The sequence below is a fragment of the Oratosquilla oratoria genome, unplaced genomic scaffold (genome assembly GCF_046742065.1).
Source record: "Oratosquilla oratoria isolate Oo_2021 unplaced genomic scaffold, ASM4674206v1 SCAFFOLD107, whole genome shotgun sequence".
In the NCBI taxonomy this organism is placed as follows: Eukaryota; Metazoa; Arthropoda; class Malacostraca; order Stomatopoda; family Squillidae; genus Oratosquilla; species Oratosquilla oratoria.
Window position 1 is genome coordinate 405,001 of NW_027467464.1, and position 15,385 is coordinate 420,385.

The 15,385-nt window shown below is 40.1% G+C and overlaps 1 protein-coding gene across 4 annotated transcripts in view; it reads right to left on the minus strand.

Moving 5' to 3' along the window:
• LOC143022513 (beta,beta-carotene 15,15'-dioxygenase-like) overlaps positions 1-15,385 on the minus strand; it is a 139,083-nt gene that overhangs the window by 56,613 nt on the left and 67,085 nt on the right. The window contains exon 4 of one of the 4 annotated variants that reach the window (XM_076180760.1): positions 11,132-11,282. The exons of the other annotated variants lie outside the window; for them this stretch is intronic. Coding sequence (XP_076036875.1) covers positions 11,132-11,282 — 151 coding nt within the window. The remainder of the gene's footprint in view (positions 1-11,131; positions 11,283-15,385) is intronic. 4 annotated transcript variants of the gene reach the window in all.

A 15,385-nucleotide genomic window follows, 5' to 3' on the forward strand; every position in this document is an offset into this window, starting at 1 on the left:
GTGGAGAATAGGTGGAGAAAGAGGAAAAGGGCAGAAGGTAGGGAGGTACTTAGAGTGAACTTCTTAAATGAGAAAGAAAAAGAGGAGTATAAGAACCTGAGAGAGAAGTGGGAGGGAGTGAAGGATAGAGTAGAGCTAGGAATGGAGGAGGAATGGGGATGGTTCAAGGAGAGAGTCATAAAGTGTGCAAAGATGGTATGTGGAACAAGGAGGGCGGGAGGAAATAGAAGGAAGGGTAGTGAATGGTGGGATGAGGAAGCAAAGAAGGGTGTAGAAGAGAAGAAGCAGGCATTCATAGAGTGGCAACAAATTAGGACGAGGGAATCATGTGAGAGGTACAAAGTAAAGAGAAGGGAGGTCAAGCATAAGATAAAGGAGGCAAAGAGGAGAGCAGATGTGAAATGAGGTACGAGTATGCAGAAATTTTTTAAAGTAATAAAAAGATGTTTTGGAAAGAAATTAAAAGAGGAAGAGGAGGCGAATCAAGTAGAGAAGAAAAGGTAAAAGGTGCAGATGGAGAGAGGATAATGGAAGAGAATGCAGTGAGAGAAAGGTGGGCAGAATATTTTAGGGAGTTGCTAAATGTGAAGGAGGATAGGGAGGGAAAGGTAGTTGCAGTGGGAAGCGCTGAGAAAATGAGAGTGATGAGTGAGGAAAGTGGAGGAGAAATAGGGAAAGATGAAGTAAAAACAGCTGTTCAGATAATAAGAGCAGGTACGGCACCTGGGTTGGATGGATGCCATGCAGAATGTCTGAAAAAAGGAGGTACAGTTATGGTGAACTGGCTGGTGAGGTTATTTAATTTTTGTTTAAGAGAGGGTAGAGTGCCGGAGGACAGGAGGAGTGCCTGTGTAGTTTCCGCTTTACAAGGGAAAGGGGGACAAGTATGAGTGCAGTAGTTTCAGAGGGATCAGTTTGTTGAGTGTAGTTGGGAAGGCTTATGGAAGGGTCTTGATTGAGAGGATTAGGAGAGGAACAGAGGGAGTTGGTGAGGAACAGTGTGGATTCAGACAGGTAGGGGTTGTGTACATCAGATTTTTGTGGTAAGACAGATATGTGATAGAGCTATAGGAAAGGGTAAGGATGTTTTGGGGCTTTTATGGATTTGAAATATGTATACATATATATATATATATATATATATATATATATATATATATATATATATATATTCATTTAGACACAACAACAAATGAGTTAGAAATTAAATTCTTTCGTAAGCTCTCAAGCTTTCGGAAAGTATATTACAGCGGAAAAAAGAGGGAGAGAATTAAATTTCCAATAGACATTGAGAACTTATTTATTTTAACAAAATTAAACACACAATACAGAAAATAAAACAAAAATAAAATAGAGCAGAAAAAATAAGACGTTTCGCATTTCTTTTTGCATCTTCAGCTGGAGTGTTGACATATAAACGAGTGATCTGTACAAATACAAAGTAAGACAACTTACAGAGGTCACGGTTGACTCCCCACAGCTTGGCTGGCGCTATTTCACTGTTACCTCAGCCTAGCTGATTGTCTTAGGCATGAGTTTTGGGCCTCCGTGGGGTACTTGTGTGTCTTCTGAGCCTCCTTGGGGTGCCTGTGTGTGGGCGTTCTCTGAACTTGGGGCTCTATTCTTGTAATCACATGTCTCCTACATGTAGGTTTCATGCTGGGAAGGGAAGAGAAAGCATTAACTTGTACATTGATATCAGGGTGTAACTTTTATAATTACATCCTCCATGATGGTCAGGCGTTGGAGGTCCCTCTTCTCTGCGACAAGTTCTGTATTACTTATCATGGTTTCCCTGTCGAGATGGCGTCTGTGATGGGTCCAAAGGTAGTGTTTAGGTCCTCCTCGTTGAAGGTGGAGGGCGATTCATTTGGACAGGGTGGTAGTTGTACTTCACACGTAGGTAGACTGGGGCGTACAGTCCTCCTCTGGGCAAGTGAATTTGTACACTACGTAGGATTGATGAATTTCATGAGGTTTCGGGGCGGTGTTGTTTCTCAGAATTAGAGAAGATGTCTTCCTGTTCCTGAGATAAATTGTGAGAGACAATTTGTCGCGTTCTTTCGTAGAGGAGGACCTCCAACGCCTGACCATCATGGAGGATATAATCATGATAGACATACAAGCTGCTATTAATGTACAAGTTAATGATTTCTTTCTCCTTCCCAGCATGAAACCTACATGTAGAAGATATTTAACCACAAGAATAGAGCCCCAAATTCAGAAAACACCCACACACAGGCACCCCACGGAGGCTCAGAACACACACAAGCACCCCACGGAGGCTCAAAATACAAACAAGCACCCCACGGAGGCCCAAAACTCATGCCTAAAACGATCAGCTAGGCTGAGGTATCAGCGAAATAGCGCCAGCCAAGCTGAGGAGAGTCAACCATGACCTCTCTAAGTGTCTTACTTCGTATTTATACAAATTCCTTGTTTACATGTCTACACTCCAACTGAATATGTAGAAATATATGCAAAACGTCTTGTTTTTTCTGCTGTTTTTTGTTATGTTTTATTTCATGTATTGCATGCTTAATTTTGTTAATACAAGTTCCTGATGTATATTGGAAGTTTACTTCTTCCCCTCTTCTTTTCCACAGAAATGTACTTTTCAAAGGCTAGAGAGCTTTCATTTCAATTAATTTGCTGTCGTTTTCAACAGAATATGCTCGAAATATAATCTGCCACGCTTTGCATATATGTATATGTATGTATATATATATATATATATATATATATACATACTCCATCCCCCCTCCATCCCCCACCTACTCTCTTCCATACACCACAGCGTCAGTCATACACAACCATTCTTCATTCACCCCTATCTTCTGTCTTCTCCCTTGCTTCCTCGACAGACATTCCCCTCTCTTACGATGCCCCTTTTACAACATCCATCCATCTCATCCTTGTTGGCCCCCTCATGTTTACTCCCTCTACCTCTGCCTTCCACACCTCTTTTACTAATATTTCTTCACTCATTCTTTCCCTATGTCCAAGCCATCCCAATACTCTTTTATCAACCCCCGCTCTCCTCACCTCGTTTCTCACTCTATCCAGCATACTTCTCAGGCATTTTATCTCAAACACATTTAAAGTCTTTCTCTCTTCCTCTCTTATGTTCAATATTTCTGCCCCATACAGTTCTGTCGGCATAATCAACCCTTCATATAATTTCCTCTTAGCATCCATTTCCAAATGTTTATTTCTCATTACACTTTTTGATCCCCGAAGGCATTTACTTGCTTCTCTCAATCTACATTTTGCCTCCACTTTCATTCCTCCCTTTCCCTCCACATTCACACCAAAGTATTAAAAGCTATCCACTCCCTTCACTCTCTCTCACTTAATACTCACTTCCAATTTGCTGCGACTCCCTCTCCTTGTACATGTCACCACCGTACTTTTACACACACACACACACACACACACACACACACACACACACACACACACACACACACACACACACACACACACACACACACACACACACACACACACACACACACACACACACACACACACACACACACACACACACACATACACACACACACACACACACACACACATGCACACGCACGCACGCAAGCACACACACACACACACACGCATACCCACACACACACACACACACACACACACACATACACAAACACGCGCGCGCACACACACACACACACACGCACGCACACACACACACACACACACACACACACACACACACACACACACAAATATATATATATATATATATATATATATAAATATATATATATATATATATATATATATATATATACATTTAGGGTATATATGGGCAGGAGATCTTCTCTCAGACATGTTTCATTAAAAGTGATAGGCAATTCAGCATGCTGAATTTTCTTAAGGATATTCTCCTTATTACGCAAGATAGACTTATTCTCTCTTGCAAGGTGTAAGATGATTTCTCCATAGGAGGTCATCTGGGCTGCCATATCGCGATTTCAAGTCACATAGACTCTTCTTCAGTGGCGTGGATGTGGATCTTGTCTTTACGGTGGGAGAGATCGGAATGTTGGCTTGTGGTGATCTGGCCGGTATTTAAGGCGTGATTGTATCGTCTGTCTCGTTTCTCCTAGTCTCAGATTGGCTGGCACTAGGGGTTGCGTTCCTTCTAATGCTTGGTAGTGCTTGCAGGTCTGATGATTGTATGTTGAGATTAGGGTCTAATTCTTTAATGTTTAAGGCTTCAAGTATGGGGAGGCGGCGTGTGTTCGGGTATGTTGTGATGATCTCTGTGTTCTCTGTGAGCATATGTCTCGTTATGTTCTCGTGATGTTCCTGGCGTAAGTGGGTTTTTGGGGCTCCAGACGAAAGGTGGTAACTAAGACGTCTGCTCAACTTCATAGTCGTCATGCCAACATAGGTGGATGGGAGGGTTGCACAGTTCCCTCGTTTGCAAGTGAACCTATAGATGACATGCGATTGTTGAGTTGGTTCTTTAATTATGTTTGGGCTATTTCGTAGTAATAGGTGGCTGGTTTTCTGGCTTTTATAATATATTACTACGTTTATTCTCTTATCGGGATTTGTGGGTTTGACATTTCTTTTTATTATTTGTTTTAATATTCTTTCATCTTCTTTGTATGCCGTGGAGAAAAAGGCTCGATAGTATATTTTAATGTCTTCTTTTTTCTGTAGTATCTTGTTGGGAGTGATACCATCGGTCAATATTTTTTTTAGTGATAGTCTCCATATCTTTTTTTTTTTCCGTTTTTTAAAAGTACATGTGTGGATCCTGCTATTTCTGTGTAAACTTTTATCCACGTGCTGCAGTAAGAGCTCTGCGTATATAGGCACTGATGGTGGAATTTATGTACCTTTGTGGACATTCACTTCTTCCGTTCATGCATTGGCCTGTGTTTGTAGGTACATAGGTGTCTGTATCGAATTTTTCTTCTTGTTGTTTAACGAGAATGTCAAGGGATGGCATGGATCCTTCTACGCTATTTTCTATTGTGAAGGTTAAACCGAAGGCATCTTGGAGGAAGTTCTTAAGTAATATTATATCTTCATTGTGTGTAGTCTTTATGAAGATGTCGTCTATGTAATGGCAATAAATTTCCAATTCAGCGTACCATCAACTATATTATTGATCGTGTTTTCCACAACACTAATACTCCAAAGCTTCCAATGCCTGAGTCCACACTCCGTAGCCTTCTCCATTGCTGAACTACAGAAGCACCCTTCATCTGTCCCCGCGGTATGAAATATCAACAAATAGACGGCGCCGCAATGGGTTCCCCACTTGGAGTCCTGTTTGCAAATTTCTTTATGGGTCGCATTGAAGAAGAAGTGTTCAGCAAATTTGAAAAACTTGAAATTTATTGCCGTTACATTGACGACCTAGGATGAGATGGATGGATGGGGTAAAAGGAGCTTTGGGAAACAGTGGAATGTCATCCAGGAGATGCCAAGATAAGAGGGAGGATAGAGGGTGAAGGGAAGTGGAGTGTATTACGGATGTAATGGGTGGGAATGGTTTTTATGCCTTTTTTTTTGGGGGGGGGGCTACCTTTGGTATATACATATATATATATATATATATATATATATATATATATATATATATATATATATATATATATGTGTGTGTGTGTGTGTGTGTGTGTGTGTGTATATATATATATATATATATATATATATATATATATATATATATATATATAATAAAAGTAATAATGCTGTATTGTAATACGTCACATACCTGTTCGTCTACGAAGCGATGGCGTACGTGAAGGGCTTGGTGTAGAGGGAAAGGAGAGGTGGAGGAAATTATTGCTTGGAAGGGAGTTCCCTTCCATAAAACAACTCGGTAATTGCCATTCATGTGTTCTTTCCGTACGTTGTCTTTTTTCTTCTGGAGACTCGTCGTCGTCTCGAGTAGGCTTTCTTTTTTCTTTAAGGAAGAATATGTTTAATGTTTGTTACACTTTTCTATGTTGCACGATTTTTCTGAAGTACGTCATGACGTTATCGTTGAAAATGTTCACTGCACGGTTGGCAACTGCGGTATCGGGGTGGCATTTTTCAACAAAAGCCTGTATTTTAGTCCATTTAGCACCCAGTTCGTTTATTTTAGCACTCGAAGCCTCCTCCCTTACCTCCTCTCCAGGTGATATTTCTTCCACCTGTCTCTGTTGTTGCTATTGTTGCAGGTGTATGAACTCTTCCGTGCTGAGCTCTGCAGTGTGACGTTCAACGAGCTCATACAAGTCTTCTGCTTGAACTTGAAGGCTCTTGTTTTTGTCCATAGACAAAATATAATCAATAACAGTGACGTCTTTGATAATAGGATTTGCATCGGGCTGAAACCCCTCAAAACCTCTTTCTGGGACACACTCTGGCCACATTGTTTGTCATGGACATGGCTCCATGCCATATCAATGAGATTCACACAACTTGGAATAGTGAAATGGTCTTTCCAAAGTGTTCTAAGGGTCAAGTTGGTGTCACTCGTCACTTCAAAACACTTGCGGAAAAGGGCTCGCGTGTACATTTTTTTGTTTTTTTTTTTTTTTTTTTTTTTTTTTTTTTTTTTTTTTTTTTTTTTTTTTTTTTTTTTTTTTTTTTTTTTTTTGAATGACCTGTTCATCCATGGGTTGAAGAATCGGTGTCGTATTGGGGGGGGGTTTAGGAATTTAATCGTTATAAAATCTAACGAAGCTGATAACTTCCTCTAAAGCAGGGGAGTGGGCAGGGGCATTATCCATGACTAAAAGGCAATATTTAGGCAAGCCCTTTTCCTTGAGATACGCTTTTACTTGAGGGGCAAAAACATCTTCCCGTTCCTTGAAGAATTGCCGGGTTATCCAAGCCTTCTCTAACTCGTTGTAAGTCGCCAAAGCTCTCTCGCAAATTAACTCTTCACTTAAACCGTCCCCTGCTAATTCTTTTTCTCTTACAAAAATAAGCAATAGTTTCTCCATCTCCTCCACCAGTTGGTTCCTTCTAGTGCTTAGCGATTTCACTCCCGTAGCCACATTTACTTTTTTAACGACTTCTTTCTTCTTAAGGAATGTAGAAATGATCGATTTTGGGATATTGTATTCGCTTGCCAAGTCGAACACACGAATGCCCCTTTCATGTTTCTCTATTATTTCTTTTTTTAGCTCAATAGTAGTGCGAGCCACTTTTCACTTTTCACTTTTTTGTTCTTTTTTTGGGACTCATAGCTATTCACTAAGGGCGAACGTATAAGCACAAATACTGACGAATGTCACACAAGTGTACGCGACGACGATGAAACTAAGACTGATGCCGAGCTTCTCCCGCTCGACTTACCAGCATCAGCATCGAACGGTCGAGGAGCTTTTTGGGTGCTCACGTGATTAACGAATTTTGTTTGATATTTGAGTTTTTGTTCTATTTTTTAAAGCAAAATTTTTCGAAACTTGTGGTCGGTTTTTGATATGTTTAAGGTAAGAAACGTTCGATTTTTGAGGTAACATTATATATATATATATATATATATATATATGTATATATATACATATATATATACATTATGCTTATATATATATATATGAGTATATATATACTCATATAATTATACTCATATACTTTCGCGATAGCCCCCTCGCTGACTGATTCGCTCTGTAACTCTCATTCACCCTGCCGCCAGGCGATTTTATTCTGCTGAGGGAAGTTCAAAGCATCTAGGAAGTAAGAACTTTTGTTACCTTCAGATAACCAGCGAGACTGATAAAGATCAAGGCAGGAAAAAATAATGCGTCATCGACCTCTTGGAACCCAGTTCAGGGGACCTTGGTCTACCTAACGCCGAAGGGGTGCCATCTGTTTAAAAGTGTTATTCATATTTAGGTCCCAAAGTGTCATCTATATTTACAAAATTCAGGTTAGCCCCCCCCCCCCCAAAAAAGTGTCATCTAGATTTACAAAATTCAAGTTAGCCCCCTCACCCGAAATTTTTTTTATCCTGGATCCGCCACTGGTGATGCTCTTTGGAGAATTCACTCTAGTGAACGGTGGCCGGGCGCACTCACGTCAAAAGTGAGGCAAATCCGTGTGCGTTTCTCGCTGTGTACGTGTTACTGCCAGTGAACAGTTGCCAGATGTCGCTAGCCATTTATAGAATCGTCCTGTTTTCAAAAAAGGATGTGTTTGTTGGATAATCATTTCACTTTGTGTTAAATTAATAATTAACCATTAGACTCTATAGGTAACGTTTATTCTAGTTCTAGTTAGGTATATAATTTCAAATATGATAATGATGCCATAAGATAGCGCTGTGCAGGAATTTGCAAATAGAAGAACGTGTATCTGCAAACATATAGTCACGTGCTGGGAGGTTGGTACGATGCATTGTATGTAGCTAGATAATGTAGGCCCTTGTGGACACTTAGTTGTAAGCCGAGGTATTTAATATATACTATAATAAGGAGCAATGTGCCTCTGTGTATACTTCTTTCTGTGTGTGGTTGTGTACGTAATGTCTGACAAATAAGATACGCCGGAAAAACGATCTTCTAGAAAAAGTGAAGATGAAAATAGTGTGATTCAAAACTTAAACATTAAAAAAGACTAGGTAATAAAATCCTTATATGTCATTTGACTCCTGATTTTGGATTGCAGCAACTCCACTTCACTACGGGACTTAAATCTCGCGGGCAGCATCAGCTGCCAGCCGTACGACGTGTCGTAATAATACTCGCATCATAAAATATAGTCACCGCTTATATTGATCGTTCTCTCTTTCACCCGTGAATTTTGAAAACCACAGAGAATGGGATTAAGAGCAGATTAGGGAGAATGTAAAAACACAGGGGCGACTACAATAAATATAATCAAGACTCCGATATGGTAGCGTCGCTAATCCACTTGCTCCTCATGACGCCTACGTGTGCGACACCGTATGGTAGGGGATACTTGATTTTAGATATTTGATGTATGCAACCCACTTACTTTAGCCTTAGATTTGAGCGTAATTTTAATGTAAATTTTTAATAATAGGAATTCTTGTAATTAACAAATTCATAATTTTAATTATTATTTCCTAATTGTGTACAGGAACAAGGCACACAACGGTGCACAGCTGCTGTTGGTAATGGCTGACGTTTACAACAATTACCTTCCTCTACGGTTGTCAGATGTCCTCCTCAAAAAGGACAGTTCTTGCAAACCTTCCACCAGCACCATTCCAATGTGCGCTGTCACTCATGCTGGAGGAACAGTTTATACGGTTAAGTCAGCTTCACAAGAGGGCATTTGTTACAATGTGGACCTCTCAATCGGCATGTGCAGCTGCCTCTGTGGAAACACAGGAAGCGTTTGCAAACATCAATTAGCAGCGTCGCAGTACAGCGCAGTTCGCCTTCCACAACTACAGTATACGCCTGCACTGTTGCTGAAAAAGAAGTCTTGTATAAGGTGATATACGGCGACAAACCGATGCCGACATCGAATTTTTTCGATGGCTTATTTGCTGATACACCTGTTAATGCAGTATCTCATGGTAATAAAGAACCAGCTGCATGTGACGATGAGTAAGGAGATGTAGCTGTCGTTATCGAAACCTCCGCAGAGACAACAAATGAAAATCAATCAATTGACACCAGCATTGATGAGTTCACAAGCATGATCAATAGAGAATTAAAGAGAACTAAAAGCACCTGCATGCTCAGCTCCTTTGCGGTATTTGAACAGAGGCTGAAAGCCTGCAGAAATCCTGCGCAGGTTACTACTTTCCTTCGGACTGCAGGTTGCACTATTTTTAAGGCATCGGGGGCGGCAAAGAGAAAAATTCCTTGTCAGCCAACGACCATTGCTAGGCGTCAGTTTGGCCAACCAAGAGGCAAAGCTGCCTTACTGAAAGGCAAGATAACAAAAAGGAAAAGGAATTTAGCCTTAAACATATTAAAAAATGTACCAAATGCTAAAATACATTGATGTTTCCATATTACTGTTTCATTTCCTATACCTAACTTATTTCAAATCAATCACAAATAAATACTAACTAATAATTAATGAAAACAATTTAGCATGAGGCATTCAAATAAATGTTCTCTAGGTAATTGCCTTTATTTTAGAATACAGTTACTTCTAAAGAATTCCATCATTTATGGCTTGCTATTACAGTAATTTCATTTGCGTGTTATTCGATTTCGATCTCCTTTAACTATTTATTAATAAATTAAAATGCACATTTTTTCGAAATAAATTTATTATTTCGTTGCTTAGGCGATTACTTTTGATATAACATTTTCAATTGTTATATTTTAAACCAAAAGCGCATCCAAGTCACTGTCAATGACATATAAGGATTTTATTACCTAGTCTTGTTTAATGTTTAAGTTTTGAATCACACTATTTTCATCTTCACTTTTTCTAGAAGATCGTTTTTCCGGCGTATCTTATTTGTCAGACATTACGTACACAACCACACACAGAAAGAAGTATACACAGAGGTACATTGCTCCTTATTATAGTATATATTAAATACCTCGGCTTACAACTAAGTGTCCACAAGGGCCTACAATATCTAGCTACATGCAATGCATCGTACCAACCTCCCAGCACGTGACTATATGTTTGCAGATACACGTTCTTCTATTTGCAAATTCCTGCACAGCGCTATCTTATGGCATCATTATCATATTTGAAATTATATACCTAACTAGAACTAGAATAAACGTTACCTATAGAGTCTAATGGTTAATTATTAATTTAACACAAAGTGAAATGATTATCCAACAAACACATCCTTTTTTGAAAACAGGACGATTCTATAAATGGCTAGCGACATCTGGCAACTGTTCACTGGCAGTAACACGTACACAGCGAGAAACACACACGGATTTGCCTCATTTTTGACGTGAGTGCTGGCCGGGCGACTGTGTACCACACCATCCCCCACTCCTCCCCACGCGGCCACCAGTACGCCGCGGTGCGCTAGGGACGTGGTCCTTCTCTCTCCTTCCCTATCCCTACCACCCCTACGACCAGCAACACTGCTATGCAACCCCGCCATGCCATGCCGTGCTATGCCATCCCATGCCGTGCCATGCCATGCCATGCCATGTCATGCAATATTAAAGAAAGAAAGAGAGGGTCTCCTTGCCGCTTTGCCGATACACTCAAGGGTCGTCGGGTCGATCTCGCGCATCTTGCAGGTCTCGGTTAAGGCAAAGATCCGGTCTCCGAGGGGCGCCACGTTGACCAGGCAGTTGTCCGTCGCGGTGTCGTTGAGTGGTTGGAACACAGCTAGGAACCTGCAGCATGAGGAAAGGGAGGGGGAGGGTCAGGCTGAGGCTCAGGGTGGAGATCCTGGATTTTCCCTCTCGACGTGGGAACGTCGCTCCAGGTGGTGGCGATGGTGATGGTCGTGTGTCCTCCAGAAATGAAGGCATAAATGAAGGAGATGGCAGGATGATTTTTTCTTCCCACTCTTGTTCTCCCTCTTCCCAGCCTTCACTCCCTCCCTCCCTCTCTCCCTTCCTCTCTTCTTTCCTCCTGCTCTACACAGGAGATTATCTCTCATGATGAGCGAGTTTTCTCCCGTAGATTAGAGTTAATGATTCTTCATGTGAAGCCGTTGCCCGAGGGGAAACACTTTCAGGGTTGCCCACAACAAATCTCAACTATCTAGGTATCTATCTGTCTATATATCAACTTATCTCTTTTTCTCAGGGTAATGAATACAACAGCCTGGGGGCTTTCAGTGCCGTCCGGCTGGCAAGAAGTTCTTCATCCCTTCCTTACCGAAGGTGTGTGTGTATGTTTAGGGGGAGGTCACGGATTTAGTGTCTTCTTGGAATTGGACAACCTATATTGACCTAGGACGCCCAGGCCGGTTGGTGGACCGCCAGTTTGGGCGAGGGAGAGCCTCCGGGCAATGTTCCTGTAAGATTGTACAAACTGTGAATAGAAGAGACTAAAAGCACCTGGAGTTTCTTCAACCAACGGGGACACAACGCTTCTATCCTTGAAGGCAATATGGCACCAAAGAGGTTGAGTCGTAGAGATGGCAAAGGAAAGATAGAGGGCAGCAGAACGGGGGGATAGCAGAAATTAAAAATTATCATCGTTCTTTTGAGTGATAGATGAGTCTCCAATCATAAAAGAATGCAGAGTGACTCTGATCCGTTTGGATGTCGCCAAAGCTCTTAAATACTAACTGCATAAAACGTGGGTCACGGAGGTCAATGATGGTTTGATGGCATCTAGATTAATAGAAATCGCATGACATCAAGCGCAACTAAATCTCCATAGTGCGTCTTGGTATTGAAGGAAGTTGAAACAAGCTTCAAACATCAGGAACTTCGTAGTTTGTGGGGAGTATATCCGCCTGGAACCTTGCAGGTGGTCCGAAACAGCTCATACATTAACCCAGGAGAACTTGGAAATCGTACGTCAGGCATCCAACGCCAACGCAGAAAGAATAGTAGGCGCAGTCTGTGTGCGTAACCTTTGCAATAATAATTTAGTGCCGGTTTAACCTAGTAGCACATAAAGCACGTACTACAGGCACCGCGCTTCAGGGGTCCCCACGGTGGATGTAAAAAAATAATAATAATATTTAAGTTTTTTGCCATTAGACAAAATAGTTACTAATTTCCCGGAGTTTTTATATCAACATATAAAAATATAGAATATTTCAATAGAGCAGTGTATAATAAGATAATAAGAGGATTAACGGACTAACAGTAGATTTATCAATTGATTTTGTAAATTTAAAAAATAATATGCATATCACATGCATATAGTCGCGTCTATTTTACGCATCCAAATGTAGAAGCACTCTGGAAAACTACTCATAGGGGGATATGAACAATCGCACTCGCATTTGCACACAGAAGTACAAACATGAGGACAACAAACATTTTAATTGGGCCAATGATAAGCTGTTAGCCCCACGCGTGCAACAGAAATCCTTCAAACTCCCTGGTATTTGGTTAAATTGTAGCGTGAAAACAGTCGGCCAGTTGTGCGTGTTTTATTAATCTTACAACCTTGTAAGTGATTCTTGTTTTTTCTGTAAGTTGCATATTATTTTGTCAACAATTCTGTCTAATAAATTGCATTTAATGACATTTTGTTAGATAATATTAATTGAAGCAAGAGCGGCCCTCATGACAACTTAAACGTAATAATATGGCCCTCGGGGGACTGAGTTTGACATGCCTGGCGTAGAAAGTCTGAAAATATCCAACTTTTTCATGGCCAGAAAAAAACAACAGTAAATGTTCAGATTAATACAATACAGAATTTCTGGGAAAATTCCTCTCCACTGTATACTCTTAGGCAGCATCGGGAAAGGTGGGAAAATTAAGATATTGGGTGGCGCCGTATAATTATTACTTAAATACTCAGCCAAGTTTGGTTATGTTAGGTTATATTTATGTAAAGAAAGCCATTAATGCTTTTAAGCCATTAAGCCATTGAGCCATAATACAATATCGAATTCTTAGAAACATTCTTCTTTACTGTATCGAGAAAGGTGAGAAAAGTGAGGTTTCGGGTGGCGCCGTCTAATAATCACTTAATGATTAATTAAATAATTACATAAATAATTGATGAATGTTTTGTAATTGCTTAAATGCTCAGCCAAGTTTGGTTAGGTCATGTTAGGTTGTATTTATGTTGGTTATTGCATATTGCGTAGCTGGCAAGCTATGAAATATGAAATAACTGGCTTATTGTATATCTTAAATTATTGGCTTTTATATATTTTTCTTTACAATAACTTGACTATTATTTTATTTTCTATGCATTTCTTTTAATTTTGGCATTTTTTCCAGAAAAATTAATGGCAAATCGTGAACTAGATTCTGAGTGCAGTTACCCGTCTGGTAGTGCTAAAAGGAAAGCATAGGAGGACAAATTGAAGAAGGAGAGAGTGGCTGTGTTCAAAATTCCAGAGTTGGCTACTTTCTTCAAGATAAAACCTAGTGACACTGACACATCTGAACCTCAAGATGCACATTCCCATCCTTCAACATCAGTTGATGAAAGTGTTGTTGAACTTGAAGCTGAGGTCAAGATACCACCAGTATGAAGAGGATAAGTTTCAAGGATGATAATTTGGAAGAAACCGAAACAGTGGTACACAGTAGAGAAGAAGAGCAAAATACAGAAACAATTTATTCAACACCAGTTTCAAAAGATGTGGAGAACAAAAACAGCTTTTCCACTGATCTAGGAAAGTGGCCACCAAAATTTGATAAGGTTTTGAAAGAATACTGGGTTGGTAAAGGAAGCCAGGATTACCAAAATAAAGACTGTGAGTTTACTTCCTCCAAAAGACACTATAAAAGTGAAAATAAAGCAAAATTTTATCGGATATCTTACTTTAACAGGGTTCACAAACTTACAAATTGTAAACAAGAAAGAAGTTGGCTCTGCTACTCACTAAGCCAAAGCTGCCTATTTTGCTTTCCATGCAAAGTTATGAGCCCAGAGTTCCCTTCTAAGTTTGCCAAGGAAGGTTTTGATGATTGGAAGAATGCTAACACTGGACTGATTCGACACGAAGAAAGTACTGTGCACAAGAAAGCTATTGTTGCCTTGTTAGCTCGGAAGAAGAAGGGTGAACGTGTTGATGCTGTACTTGTCAAACAGATGGAAAATGAACAACAGTACTAGCGAAAAGTGCTTGATCGTGTTGTAGAAGTTATAAGGTTTTCAGCTGAACGAGGTCTCCCTTTCCGTGGAAGTGATGAAACTGTTGGCTCTTCAAAGAATGGTAATTACCTTGGACTGTTAGAACTGCTGGCCAAGTTTGACCCATTTCTATCTGAGCACATAAATGCTCATGGGAACAAAGGAAAAGGTCATACTTCATATCTGTCCAAAGATGTGTGTGAAGAGTTTATTAGTCTGATCGGGGCCAAGGTGCTTGACCAACCAGTGAAGTTAAAAAGTCCAAGTATTATTCAATTTCACTGGATTCAACACCAGATTTAGCACACATTGACCACCTTGCTTTGATTATACGATCAAGTTTTTAGAGATGGAAGGACATAGTTCTGCAGATCTTGCTAACAGCTTACTAGATTTCTTTAAAGAATGGAAAATCATCATCAAAGATTGTAGAGGCCAGATTTATGACAATGCTAGTAATATGAGTGACGAATACAACGGACTACAGGCCATCATCAAGGAAAGGTGTAAATTTGCGGAGTACTCGTATATTGTTTTGCCCATTCCAACAACTGGGTAGGAAAATTTACTGCAGAATGTTGTCCAAAAGTATTTGTTCTATTTATTTTTTGTTGTTGAAAATGTATTCACATTCTTTTCTGCTTCTACTTATCGATGGAGCCTCCTCGCAAAGACACTGTCAAATAGTAAGTCTCCGCTTCCACTGCCCAAA